The following is a 14,062-nucleotide window of genomic DNA, read 5'->3' as shown; positions in this document are numbered from 1 at the left end:
GAGACTCTAGAGAACTGATTGAACATCAGCAACCTTCCTGTCCAAAGAGCACTCAGAGAAGGCAAGGGAAAGACCCAACCTCAGCCACGACGGGTTACAGGCCACACAGGTCAGCAGAAACTCCATCTCCAAGCTTAGCAGAGATCTCAAAGACAGGAGAACTTCACTTCTCCCAGCTCCAAGGACAAAATCCCGACTTCACAGTTTCCCAAAGACTCACAGAAAGGCTGTAGCTAAAAGTAACTGGTAACTATACATACTCTGTGTTGTATTTAAATTTTAAAATATGTTAAACTTAAATGGAAAAAAATAAATATAGAAAGTTTTCCTATCTGCAATCACTGTTTAAATAATTCCATCCAAACCATTCCAGAAGCTACTTCTAAAAGGAGAGATGAGGGATGGGGGAAGATAAAACAGTATTCTGCGAGATCATCCATTCACTTCTGTAAGGTTTTAATAAGAAGGTATAATTTCATATATCCACATGGGCATCTCCTACTTGAAAAAGACTGTGTGCTCTTCTGTCCTTATTTGGGTACATTGCATGATTGATATATTTGATCTGTCAATAAACTTGGAATCTAACACCCGAGGTAAAAAAAAAAAAAAAAAACTGAAGAAACTCAACTAATATCTATGAAAAGCAGGACATGGTTGTCTGAAGGTGGGTAGAGGGTATAAAAACCCAGTGACATGGGCCATGTTCCCACCAGTGTCCAAAGGCCACATTACAAAGCTCCTACTGTTCAGGGATTGGAGTGGGGTTTTAACCCATCCACACTTCCTTGCCAAAATATACACTATGCAGAGTCTAACACAGTCTGGAACTGTAGCAACGGCAGCCCAGCAGCACACGGAAGTAGTGTCCTGTTCGGAAAGAATGCAACGTGTCAGTAGAAATGGGAGTTTTGGACTGTCAGCAACTAAGGCACACTATCACTGTACAACACATGAGCCACAAGAAAATCGAAGTTTGGATCAAGGTGTCCTTTCCTTTTCTCCTTTTTCTTCTCCCCCGCGCCCACCCCCACCCCCACCCCCACCCCCACCCAATAACCTCCCCTCCACCCCCTTTCTCCCCAACAGACTTTTTAAAAAAGGTGCAAAAGGGAGGAGTCGGAAATAGACTAGATAACGAGGCCCACTCCAGGACAGATAAAGTACTCCTGGCAACCTATAGTCCCTTGGGAGGGGATGCTACTCTGAGAACAAGAGGAGTAACTTTCAGTTTCCGAAACCTCACTCCGGCATTGAGCAAAAGTCATTGATTGCCCTCAGAAGAGGCAACCTGCACTGCCATTCCTCTGCCCCACTCCTACTCCCATCCTGGGCTAGCTAACGCCCCTCTGAGCGGGCACAGCCAGAGGCTGCCCCGCCGTCGGGACGGCCGCTCCTCCCGCTCGCCGCCGAGTTCTGAAGTGGGACCGGCGCGCTGCAGCCGGCGGAGGTGCGGCACTTACCCCCGTTCACTCCGACCGACGGCTCCAGCTTAGCGGCGCCGATCGCTACCACTATCCCGACCATGAACCATTCCTTCCTCACCCTCTCCAGCAGCCTCATATTTGTTAGGGCGGGTGGGTTTTGTTTATTTGTTTGGCTGGCTTGCTGTCCAAACTGCGATCCCTAAATCCCTGGGGCGTCTCCACACTTTCCTCGGTCCCTCCAGACATGCAGCAGAGCAAGTCAAATTGCCACTCGTAAACTAAAGACCGAGGGGTGGCTGGGGCGGCTCCGAGGCGGGCTGGGAGTAGTAGTATCCAGTGACAGGAAAGCCTCGCTGAGCGCCGCCATCACTACCACGCGCCTCCGAATAGACGCGCACCAGACCGAGGCCCCAGTCGCAGGGCACGTAGAACGGAGGCACACCAGGCAAACGAGGAAGGTGCAAGGGAGACGGAGTCACGAGTTGCACTAACGGGACCCGCTGCCGTGCATTCAAGGTCAAGCTTGGGGAGTTCCGCGATGGAAGAGAGGGATGAAGCGCCCCAGAAGTCCAGTCTCATTCTTGGTGTCACCGCAGTAAAGCTATAGTGACAGCGGCCCGAGCCCCGAGGCATGCCTCGCAGAGAGCGTCTCTCCCTCGGCTCTGAGACCGAGAGACGGGCGGCGTGCGCCTGGCTGGTACCGGGCCGCGCCGTGGCGGCGGCTGCGCGCGCCAGTGCCGGCGGTTCGTGTGCGCGCATTCTCGGGGCACTACGGCGACGCCCGACGTCGCGTTGACGTTGCGCGGGGGGAGGGGAAGCCATTCGCGGCCTCTGGTTCTCGGCGGGAGCGGCGGCGGCAGACGCGTGTGTGGCGACCGGCGCGGGAAAGCGGCTTCCTACTTGGGGAAGCGTTAGCCCCGTGGGTAGGTTGAAAATCGGTGGCCGAGCACACGTCCAGGACGGCAGGCCCCCCGCCTTCCCGCGGCAGTGGCGGCGGCGGGAAGGCGGGCCGGGCCTTCCCGCCAGGTCGGTGGCCTGCCCGGGCCTTTCTGCCCGACCGCCTCCCCGGCCAAAACCCGCCTCGGGAGTGGGGAGGACGGCGGGGATGGAGCAAATCTTCCCTGGGGGGGCGGTGAAAGAGCGACCCAAGCTCCTCCCCACCCGTGTGCCGCGCGTGGGCGGGCGATTCCGGAGGCCGCGTGGTGCGGGCCTTTGCCTGACCCCGAACCACTAAAGCAACAGGACAACTGAGTGGGGGCCAGGAACTCAGAACAAAAGCAGTGAGGGCCAGATCCAGGGTGGAGGGTCTGATGTCCGCCCCCCCCCCCATCCCTCGGTTTCTTGCATTGCATTTTGGCGAATCTATGGCATAGTTTCACAAATGGTCCTCCGAGCATCAACCCTTCCTCTTTATGCACCCAAAGAAAGAAAGGAACAAAGTATTGTGGGACATTTTGAAGCAGCCTGGTATCAGCTACTTGAATAGTTTACTATGGAACGTAACGTTCGAAAGAGATTGTACCAGACTTTCATTCTGAATGCATTCAAAGCTTGAAAGAGACTCGGCATGCAATTTGCTCTATTTAACTTTATCTTGCTGACATGACTCGCTATCCAAAAGCTGCTTTAAGCAGCTGTGCTCTGGGTTCTCAGTTGCACAGCCCCCACTGGCGGGTAATTACGCCAGGCAGCATGAAGAAAAGCTAATCTCAAGATAAAAAGAACTTAATAGGGAGACATTAAACAATTTACCAGGCAAAAAGAAGTACATGAAATGTGATAAAGGCTTATTATAAGGCAGTCACAAGGTAAGTGGAGCTTTAGGAAGTAAAATTTATAAGAATTTTCTTACAGTAATTTTTCTCAGTTCAAAAGAAAAAACTCTGCCTCGGTCACCGAATACTCTCAAAAGGTCATCGGAGATAGTGCTGGCTTAAGTAAGTCTGCTCACAGATTCTTTCTAGAGATTTCGACCTGTTTAGAACAGAATCTTAATTCATAGAAATTTTAACGGTAGTTCATTGTGAATTGTATTGTTGAGGGCTGTATTAGTTTGCTAGGGCTGCTATAACAAATAGCCCCCTTCCCAAGTTAGCTGTACTCAGACAGTAGACATGTTTTACTGTTGCAGAATAAGAAAGTCCAAAATCAAGATATTGGAGAGGGTCATGTGTTTTAAAGGCTTTTTCCAGCTTCTCACGAATATTCCCTGGCTTCCTTGATTTAAGGCTCTGGTGCTCCCGTCTCTACCCCGTTTGGCATCACATTCCCCTCCATGTTTTAAGCGGCTGCTCTCTGCATCCCTCTCCAGCACCACCTTTTTTCTGTATGTATCTTAAAAAGATACTTGTCCTTGGATTTAGAACCTAACCACATAGTCCAGAATTAAACAGAGGTCAGATTCCTATAGTCTTTCTCCATATTAACTGTTCAGCACTATCCTATGACCTCAGAACCTGGCTGTGGAAGTCAAATGTTTATAGGTATGCTGATCTGTGTTTCTTCAGAATGTCATATGAAGATGTGCAGGTGGAGTATAAGTACCATGTAGGGTAGAAGCAGCAACTTGATTGACATCTACAAGCTAAAGTAGCCTAAGAATTCCTGACAACCCCTGGAAGCTAGGAGGGAGTCGTGGTCCAGAGTTTTTTAAGGTTTTTGGTAGAAACTCAGTTCATATTTAGTAACTTCCTGGGCTGTAAGAAAATCGGTGTTTTATAACCACCCCCACTGTTACAGCAGCCTGAGGAAACTAATGCAATAATATTCACAGGTGTTCATGTGCAGTGGTCCTAGTGGCTTTTCTGTTCTGTTCTGAGACCCAGCAGCTGTCACCGGTGAACTACTTGAAGGCCCATTTGGCAAGCTTGTAGGAGGAGCTTGAGACCTTCACAGTCCCTCCGACCTTTATCAGCTGGAAAGAAAGATGGTTGAAGCAGATCGCCCAGGAAAGCTCTTCATTGGTGGGCTTAATACAGAAACGAATGAGAAAGCCCTTGAAGCCGTATTTGGCAAGTATGGACGAATAGTGGAGATACTTTTGATGAAAGATCGTGAAACCAACAAATCAAGAGGATTTGCTTTTGTTACCTTCGAAAGCCCAGCAGATGCTAAAGATGCAGCTAGAGATATGAATGGAAAGTCCTTGGATGGAAAAGCCATCAAGGTGGAGCAAGCTACCAAACCATCTTTTGAAAGTGGCAGGCGTGGACCGCCTCCACCTCCAAGAAGCAGAGGCCCTCCCAGAGGTCTTCGAGGAGGAAGTGGAGGAACGAGGGGACCCCCTTCACGTGGAGGATACATGGATGATGGCGGGTACTCCATGAACTTTAACATGAGCTCTTCCAGGGGACCACTTCCAGTAAAAAGAGGACCACCACCACGAAGCGGGGGTCCCCCTCCTAAAAGATCAACGCCTTCAGGACCAGTTCGAAGCAGCAGTGGAATGGGCGGAAGAACACCAGTGTCCCGTGGAAGAGATAGCTACGGAGGCCCACCAAGAAGGGAACCCCTGCCATCGCGCAGAGATGTATACTTGTCCCCAAGAGATGATGGCTATTCTACAAAAGACAGCTATTCAAGCAGAGATTACCCAAGCTCTCGTGACACCAGAGATTATGCACCGCCACCAAGAGATTACACTTACCGTGATTACAGTCACTCCAGTTCCCGTGATGACTATCCATCAAGAGGCTATGGTGATAGGGATGGATACGGTCGGGATCGTGACTATTCGGATCATCCCAGTGGAGGTTCCTACAGAGATTCCTACGAGAGTTATGGAAATTCACGCAGTGCGCCCCCTGCACGAGGGCCACCCCCATCTTACGGAGGAAGCAGTCGCTATGATGATTACAGCAGCTCGCGTGATGGCTATGGTGGAAGTCGAGACAGTTACTCAAGCAGCAGAAGTGATCTCTACTCAAGTGGTCGTGATCGTGTTGGCAGACAAGAACGAGGGCTTCCTCCTTCCATGGAAAGGGGGTACCCTCCTCCACGTGATTCCTACAGCAGTTCAAGCCGAGGAGCCCCAAGAGGAGGTGGCCGTGGAGGGAGCCGATCTGATAGAGGGGGAGGCAGAAGCAGATACTAGAAACAAATAAGACTTTGGATCAAGGTCTCCAGGCAAAGAAACAAAAGATGGAAAGTCTTCTGTCATAACTACCCAAGGACTACTAAGAGAAAAGTTGTTGTGTTACCTTTTTAAATTTTCTGTTTTAAGTTCCCCTTCATTTTTGTGTTCTTGTGAGGAAAAAGTAAAACATGATTAATTTTTGATATTATGAATTGCTTTCAACAAGCAAATGTTAAATGTGTAAGACTTGACTTGTACTAGTGTTGTAATTTTCCAAGTAAAAGTGTCCCTAAAGGCAATTTCCTGTCTTGATTTTCTCTCCCCCCCACCCCCCAATAAATGAGGTTAGCAATTTTAAGCTTTGAGGAGCCATCTAGATAGTATTTGGTCTCTGGGAAATTGACTCAACCTTCCAATACAGGTAAGCTAATTCTAATAGAGGGTGGTAGTGGTGTGTTACTTATAGGATCTCAGTGTAAAAACCTGAAATCAGGCACCTAGAAAAAGCTGCTCGCCCAGAAACAAGAAAGGAAATGCATAAAGCTGTTTTTCCTTTGCTGACATTTCATTTGGAATCTTCAAGAGTCTCCCCTTGCCTGCTCCCATTAGTCTTTTTTGATAAAAGGTTGATCTGTGTAGACTTGGTCATCCTGGAATTCACTCTATAGACCAGGCTGGCCTTGAAATAGATAAACCTGAACTAGATGTGATAGCTGAAATTAATCATGTGTGCTACCATGCCCAGCTTCCTTTCTCCCTCTTAGGTTTTTTTTTTTTTTTTTAAGTAACTTATGTGCATTGGTGTTTTTACCTGCATATGTATGGATTCCCTGGAACTAGAGTTACAGAGTTGTGAGCTGTCTTGTGGGTGCCAGAAATTCCAGGGTCTTTGGAAGAGTGCTCTTAACCACTGAGCCACCTCCAGCCTCTTACGTCTATGTGTGTTTGTGTGTGTGCCTATGAATTTGTGTATATGACTAGTGTGTAGGTTCCCGTGGAAACCTGTCAGAAAAGGGTTGGTGGGTTTTACTCCATAGCCCAGGCTGACTTCAAAGATCTTCCTGCCACCTCTCCCCAGGGCTAAGATAGATGTGTACCATCACTCCAGGCTATCACTTTTTGAAGCTTTTCTCTTGCACCAGCTTATCTATATTCAAGCAGAAATGGATACACAAAAGCAGAAAGACAGTTGTTTACTCAGTAAATATTCCTTTGGTCCCTTATAACAAAAAAAAAAAACCTCTAATTGGGACTGGAGATGTAGCCCAGCTGACAGAATGCTTGCCTAACATGCTTGACACTCTGGGTTCAATCAGCAGTAGCACATAAATTGAGTGTGAACTGAGTATGGTGTAACCTCTGCCTGCCATGTGTGGATGCTGAGAATTCAGAGGTAAAGCTGACCTTGGGGAGTTTATGAAGTAAAAATTCCTGTCTGTATGTGATTCCATTGCATGGGGGGTGGGCAGGGAGCGATCCCTGGGGAGAGCTGGCTAGCTGGACTAGCCAAGTCTGAGAGCCCTTGTACAACAGCAACCCTTCTACAGCAGTTGCGGAAGACCCAGAATCGGCCCTCTGGCCTACATAGGCCAGCATGTGTTCATGACATGCAAGAAACCAAATGCCATCAAGTTGTGATTTGTGGAAAGAACAAGATGTTAAGAGTCATCTTAACATCTGCAAAAAGCATTCCTGAGAACTGGAGGCTGGACAGGTATGTGGGAGAACTCACAGGTAAGGAGAAGCTTGACTTAGGAAACTCAAAAGAATGACTTGACAAAACTAGCCAGGGATGGGAAGGGCTTGTAGGAAGCTGGGTAGGATGCACATAGTGTGAGACCTTACATCATAAAGGATTTGGGTTTTGTTGACAGATACCATTAAGATTAAAAGTTGGTGGGTTTAAGCCAGTATGTAATGTGCCCAGTTTTGCTGAAGATGTGTAGAAGTTGTCCAGTCTAAACAGACACTTCAGAAAGAAATGAGTCAGTGGAGGTTAGTGCAAGAATTGCTAGTATACACAGGAGCACTCAACCTATCACCACCTAGAAGGGTTAGGGAACAGGAAAATGACATATCAAACCTCTCTAGGAATTTGGAGCGTGTAAACGGTTGTTCGCATGAGTGCAGTGTTTAACCCAAACTAGCAATGGGACTTTTCTGTATGTTGTGAAAACATACATATTTAGCTGTTAGAGACCAGCTTTTTTTTTTTTTAAGTGTGTACGTGTACTAGGGTTAAGTCAGTGGCTTCGAGTACTAGAAGGCTAACACCACCCACCTTTATTGCAGCCCACTTTCACTTACCTGCCTTTTTAAACTTTCTCACGAAGTGGCTCAGGCAGTCCTTGTGCTTGGAATCTTGCTCTCAGCCTCCCGAGGGACCGCCAGTCCAGTTTACTTTTTAAACTTTATCTTGTGCTAGTTATTTCATTTCTTTGAATATAGTTCTTTTTCATAATATCTATAAGCAGTTATTGTCAAAACCAAATAAGCCTGAGCCATTAATTCTGTCTCAAGGGCCTGGAATTAGTAACAGTGCATGTGCACTTTCTTAGAATAAATCAGTGGCCACACATTTTTGTATTTAGTTAGCAAATTCTTGTGTCTGCTCTGCAATAGACACTCATAAATACTGTAAACAGACATGATTCAGTTTTCCTTGAGAATTCTAAATGTTACATCAGAAAAATGAGCAGTACTAAGGCCATTTTTGTTTTTAAGTAGAGTATGACTTTTGCTGTCTATCAGTTTTGGCTGCTATATGCAGGTAATATGGACTGGGTGACTTAAACACATTTACATCTTGTACTAGACTACCCATAGAACTGTCTGGAAGAGGCTTCTACGTTGATTTGCAAGTGATCATCTTGCTATAGTCAAACAACAAAGAAAAGCAAGTGTCTGCACCTCTTTATAAATTTCACTTTAATGACCTACTTATGTCCTTGAGCCATCATGTAAACACCACACTGGAGAGCCGTGATCTAAAGATGCCAATTTGGGAAGGGGTTCACAAATAACCAGTCCATAATAGCCCTGGTGGAAGAGATTCTGCCTACTGGAAAAGCCCACCGTGCTATATATATCAAGAGAGTACTTGGAATAGAACACGGTACAGATTGAGTGTGAACGCCCCAAAGTAGCAGTGGCTTTGTCATGTGTATTGCCTTACTACTGACGCTATAACAAATCACTATAAAATTAGTGTCTCCAGGCTTAAATCAACTTGACATCAGGGCTGTGCCTTTCTGAATGAAGTCTTGGAAAGAATTGCTGTTACAGATGTCTGTATTCCTAGGTGCTCTGCCCTTACCACTTTGTAGTCAGCCATGACCATCGAGTCTTTCTTGGGAAGAGTCAGTCTGGCTCTAATTCTCCAGCAAATTGCTTTCATTTGGTCAGTTGGTTGGCTTGGGCTTTGTGACTGTTGGTTTTGTGTATGTGCGTCCTGGACTGTTGACTGTGTGTGTTTGATGGTGAGACAAGGTCTCTGTGTAGTCCTGGCTCTCCTGGAACTTGCTGTGTAGACCAGCCTTGAACTTACTGAGATCCTCCTGCTTCTGCATCCTGAGAGCTGGGATTAAAGATGTGTATTACCATGCCCTTCTGATGGTGTTGGTATCAGGGGCTATATGAGTTTCCCAAAGGGCATATTTCTAAAGCTCTAGCCTTCAGTACTTGCAAATGTGACCTTATTTGTAATTAAACTCCAGACCGGTGTCTGAGTTCAAATGAAGGTATTGGATATACATGAAGGGGAGACATGAAGAAACAGAAAGAACATGCGAATGGGATAACACAATACAAGCTAAGGAGAACTGAGGATTGATAGCAAGCACCAGTTGTGTGACAGTACTTACTGCTAAGTTGCATTCATGTGAGTGAGGGGAAAATAGGAATCAAGGGTGACTCCTAAATGATAGCTTAGTTAATCAGTGCAGGTGATGCTGGTGTAAGTCAGAATTATGTAAAAAATGACGGATACAGAATTTGTGTGAAACAACATTGAAAAATCTCTTACTAAAAATTAAAGTGGAGGGGCTGGAGAGATGGCTTAGCAGTTAAGAGCACTAACTGTTCTTCCAAAGGTCCTGAGTTCAATTCCCAGCAGCCAGATGGTGGCTCACAACCATCAGTAATGGGATCAGATGCCATCTTCTGGTGTGTCTGAAGACAGCTACAGTGTATTTATATATAATAAATAAATCTTTAAAAAAATTAAAGTGGAAACCCGGCATTTGGCTTAGGAGATTCATATAGGGGAGCTTGTAGCTAGAGATAAAACTTAGGAGTCAGTGATAGGAATGGTAACAATGGATTTGGGTTAAAATTGTCAGAGGTGGAGATGTATAGAAAAGTATCCTAAAAATCGTCCTATTCCTCTGGGTTGCTGTAACAAAAATGTTATCTACTTGGTGACTTGCTGAGCCCAAACATCTGTTTCTCAGAGCTAGAGCAAGAAAATCCAAGTAGGTGCAGGTCCCACATCTGGTAGGGATCTACATCCTCACTGCTGGTGTGTAATTCATACCTATAGTGGCTACATTTTCAAATGCCCTTACACTGTAACAGGAGGCTAATTAGACCTCCAGGATCTACTTTAATGATTCTCATATCATTTCTGATGACTTGATCTTTATGATGTAGTTATTTCCCAAAGGCCCCACTTCTTTATACCATCCCAGTGGAGGCTAAGCTTCCACTTATGGATTTAAGAATGATAGATATGCCCAGTACACAACATGGAATACAGGCTAACTGTCAGGAGTATGGCACAGCAGTACCTGAAGGTCTTCAATGGTTGTATATTCTCTTCAGTTTTTAAAACCCCTCCTTATTCTGACATAGCCTGATGTACTTCTGTTAAGCCTCTTCTTGAAATTTAAGATGAGGTTTCCGGCTTTGGTGCCTTTTCTAAATGCTCTTTGACTTTCTAAGAATGTTCTTCTGTGTCCATGAGTTCAAGTCCAATCTCATCAATCATTAAGTTCTGAACAAATAATCTCCTCCTTAAAGCTTTTTTCTGTTTCCAGTTCCAAGTTTCAAACTCCCTAACCTCTGTCTCTGGCCAGTCTAGACAAAGCTTGAAAGCAGCTTGCACACCTGTTTCATCTTTTGATGAAATGCAAGGGGTGGGAGGGTTGAGTTTCTTGGAAAAAGAATTCCTTGGATGAATACTATGGTTCGATTTGCTACACATATAGGGCTTATGAATGGAAAATTCTCTTTCATATAATTGCTCTATAAAAATGTATAATGGTGGCTGGAGAGATGGCTCAGTGGTTAAGAGCACCGACTGCTCTTCCAGAGGTTCTGAGTTCAATTCCCAGAACTTCATGGTGGCTCACAACCATCTGTGATGCCCTCCTCTGGTGTGTCTGAAGACAGATACACTGTACTCACATACGTAAAATAAATAATTCTTTAAAATATGTATAATGGATAGGTACAGGTCTCAAACAAATGATGACAAATGAATCTGCACATTCATATTGGTGGGGGGTTGGTTGTTTGCTTGGGCTTTTGAGACAGGCTCTCTGTATCACAAGCCTTCCCCAAACTCAAAGCAGTCCTCCTGCCTCGGCTTCCCAACTTCTGGGACTGCCACATTCAGCCCACATTTTGTGTTATACACACTTTTTTTTTCTTTAGAGAGCTGAATTTGGGGGTGTCTCTTCATAGTTGCCAGGTGATTCCCAGGAAATCTTAGTCTATTAGTAAGAGAGTTGAAGAATGGACTCAAATGGAAGTTCTAGGTCAGTAAGTAGAGTTCACCAAAAAAAAAAAAAAAAAAAAAAAACAAAAACAAAAACAAAAAACCTCAGTGTGGGCAGGAGGGAAATCTCAGCTGCCTTGAGAATAAAGGAGAGGTGAAAAGGCTGCCCCATTTGAGTTATAAACATGACGTCTGCCACATGGCCACCACCAGGTAGGGAAAGGAATCCCACAATAAAGAAAATACATATTCAGCACCTGGCCAGCAGAATAACAGATAACTTTAAAAAAAAAAAAAGAAGAAGAAGAAGAAGACGAAAAGAAAAAGAAAAGTTGTACCTTTCTGAATCAGGTGGAAAAACCCAGGAAATCTCAAGATAACCTCACAGTGTCTGATAGGTACTGAATTAGGGGATGGGAATGGGGGGGGGGGGGACTGATCACATCTCATTAAAAAGATAGTTCTCATTCTCTGTATTTACATTTCAAATGTTATCCTCCCCCTCACCCCCACTACCATTCCCTTTCCTTCCTCGTGCCTCCATAAAGGTGCTCCCTCTCCCAACTACCATCTCCACCTCAGCACCTTGGCATTTCCCTTCACTGGACCAAAGGCCTCTCCTCCCATTGATGCTAGACAATGCTGTCCTCTGCCATCTTTCTCATTCCCAGGTTTTCTCTTCAGTTTCCTGTGTAGGACTGAGGCCTTACGGGTTTTCTTCCTCCAGCTTGTATATTCACATTGTCCACACCCTCAGTTTAGAATGTTCTAAATTAACATTCGCTAATCCTAATTTGCATTGGATTATGGTAATAAAACATGACTTTTTCACTTCTATTGTTTCCCTAGAGTGTTCAGGAACTGCTGTAGGCCAGCTCCTTTCCAGATAAAAATCAAGCTTTTCCACTGCCTCTCTCTAAGTGTCTTTACTTCAGAGCATTCACTGCTGTTAATACTATTTTTCAGCTTGTTCACTTGCCTGTGATGTTTCTGCAAAATGGTCATGCATTTTTTTTTTAACAAGGAAAATAAGATGTCTTTTTTTTTTTTTTAAACTTACTTTAAGACATCATGGCAAAACCTTACAGCTACATATGGAAGAGACATATGATTGCAGAATGAAAATAACATTAAAGAAATATTGATGCCTGTCAAAAAAAATAATTCTCCTGTCTCTTTAGCATAGATTAAAGCAAACCCACCTCCCCTTGGCCAGATGATTAACAGGCCTAACCAAAATGTTAGATATCTACTCACAGCAGAAAGTCTATTCTCCCTTAATAGGCTGTAGTATAGGAGATTGATTGCCGAGTCACAGTAGAAGTTTAAAACACTACTTTAATCTCTTTGGAGCAGGGTTGCTGTTGTCCTGACTGTACTGGAACTCTATGTAGATGAGGCTGGTTTTGAACTCACAGAGATCCTTCTATCTCTGCCATCACATCCAGCTAATATTTTAACTCTTGATTACTTGTTTTTTTTTTCTGTTAAGTTGCTTAATAATTTTACTTTGGTGTCTGGAACCTTTGCAGTTTTTTTTTTTTTTTTAACATTACAAAACGAGTTAAATATTCAGAACAACAGATTCTAAAGAAAACTGTGAGTTCTGTTTTGGTTTTGGGTGGTATGGGATGAACATCTGTGATACCAAGAAGGCAGCTAGTAGGGGAGTCAGAAAACAAGGAATTTAGGTTAGTCACATATGCATGGGCCCAAGAGATTAAGATAGAGGTTACCTACCCCAGAACTTATGCGCTTAAATTGTGCCTGTGAGCTCACTTGGGGGTCTTGGAATGAGGGACCCCGCCCACATTTTGGTCTTCTGCAGGATAAAACTATCTGCTTTTACATACTATTTGAGTCTAGGATATTCTTCAGCGAAATGGACCCTTCTGTTAGGACCTCATCCCAGATTCAGCTATCTTTTTTTTTTTTTTTTAAATAAGGATAAGGAGAGAAAATTTTATCATTAAATGTAATGAAATTTGCCTTATTGAGATATGTGACTTATTTTTAATCCTATTTTTCTGAAGGAGAGGTTAACAGCTTAGTTTCAGTTTAGTGTGGCCTGAAATTTGCCCTGGCTAGTTTTATGTCAATTTGACACAAACTAGAACTATGTGAAAGGGGGGAAGTTCATAATGTCTCCATCTGTAAGATTTGGCAATAGGCAAGCCTGTAGGGCATCTTCATAATTAGTGACTAATGTGGAAGGCTCAGCCCACTGTGAGTGATGCTGTCCCTGGGCTGGTGGTTCTGGATTCTGTAAGAGAGCAGGCTGAGCAAATCAAGGAGTGAAAGCCAGTAAGAAACACTCTTCCATGGCCTCTGCCTCAGGTCTTGCCTCCTGGCCTGTTTGAGTCCCTATCCTGACTCATATATGAACGGTGCTGTGGAAGTGTAAGCTAAGTAAACCAAAGCTTGCTTTTGGTCATGGTGTTTCATCACAGCAATAATAACCCTGACCAAGACAGAATTTCAGCAGGACTGTTTTTATTTTTCACCTCCTGTTGGGACATATTTCAGTCTAAAACGATGCTTCTCTATAATTGTTGCTTAACAATGTAAATAGTTGGTATGTAATTACAGGGTACAATAGTAAACCCACAATTACAGTGGTTAAAAGATGTGCCCTTTAGACTCATTTATTGCTTTATTCAACTAGTCAGATAATTTAGCAAATAATGAAGCTGCTTTCAAATTTAGTCTGTACCATTTTCTAGTGATTTACTTAGAGAAAATGTGACTTGTTTCCAATATTAGGGGAAAAGATTCATGATGAAGTTGAGTGCTTGAAATTTTACAGGTTTAAAGATGATCAGTAGGGTGCAATGTGCGGTA

At 44.4% G+C, this 14,062-nt stretch overlaps 2 protein-coding genes across 3 annotated transcripts in view; one reads left to right on the top strand and one right to left on the bottom strand.

Annotated features, from left to right (window-relative positions):
* SLC10A7 (solute carrier family 10 member 7) overlaps window positions 1-1,723 on the bottom strand; it is a 208,354-nt gene extending 206,631 nt beyond the window's left edge. For both annotated transcript variants that reach the window (XM_080936785.1, XM_080936786.1), the window contains exon 1: window positions 1,464-1,723. In XM_080936785.1, coding sequence (XP_080792911.1) covers window positions 1,464-1,563 — 100 coding nt within the window. In that variant the 5' untranslated portion in view covers window positions 1,564-1,723. The remainder of the gene's footprint in view (window positions 1-1,463) is intronic.
* A 535-nt stretch (window positions 1,724-2,258) lies between these two features.
* Window positions 2,259-5,759, top strand: LOC308436131 (RNA binding motif protein, X-linked-like-1). Its single transcript, XM_080936941.1, has 2 exons — window positions 2,259-2,350; window positions 4,247-5,759. Exon 2 carries the CDS (start codon window positions 4,354-4,356, stop codon window positions 5,518-5,520), a length of 1,167 nt encoding a protein of 388 aa, XP_080793067.1. The 5' UTR covers window positions 2,259-2,350; window positions 4,247-4,353; the 3' UTR covers window positions 5,521-5,759.
* Window positions 5,760-14,062: the final 8,303 nt, after the last annotated feature.

This window comes from Micromys minutus, assembly GCF_963924665.1.
Source record: "Micromys minutus genome assembly, chromosome: 24".
Taxonomy (NCBI): Eukaryota; Metazoa; Chordata; class Mammalia; order Rodentia; family Muridae; genus Micromys; species Micromys minutus.
This window is presented reverse-complemented; position numbering and strand designations above follow the sequence as displayed.

Excerpts from the sequence above, each read along its gene's own strand:
- LOC308436131 (XM_080936941.1), top strand. The coding sequence starts at position 4,354 with ATGGTTGAAGCAGATCGCCCAGGAAAGCTCTTCATTGGTGGGCTTAAT.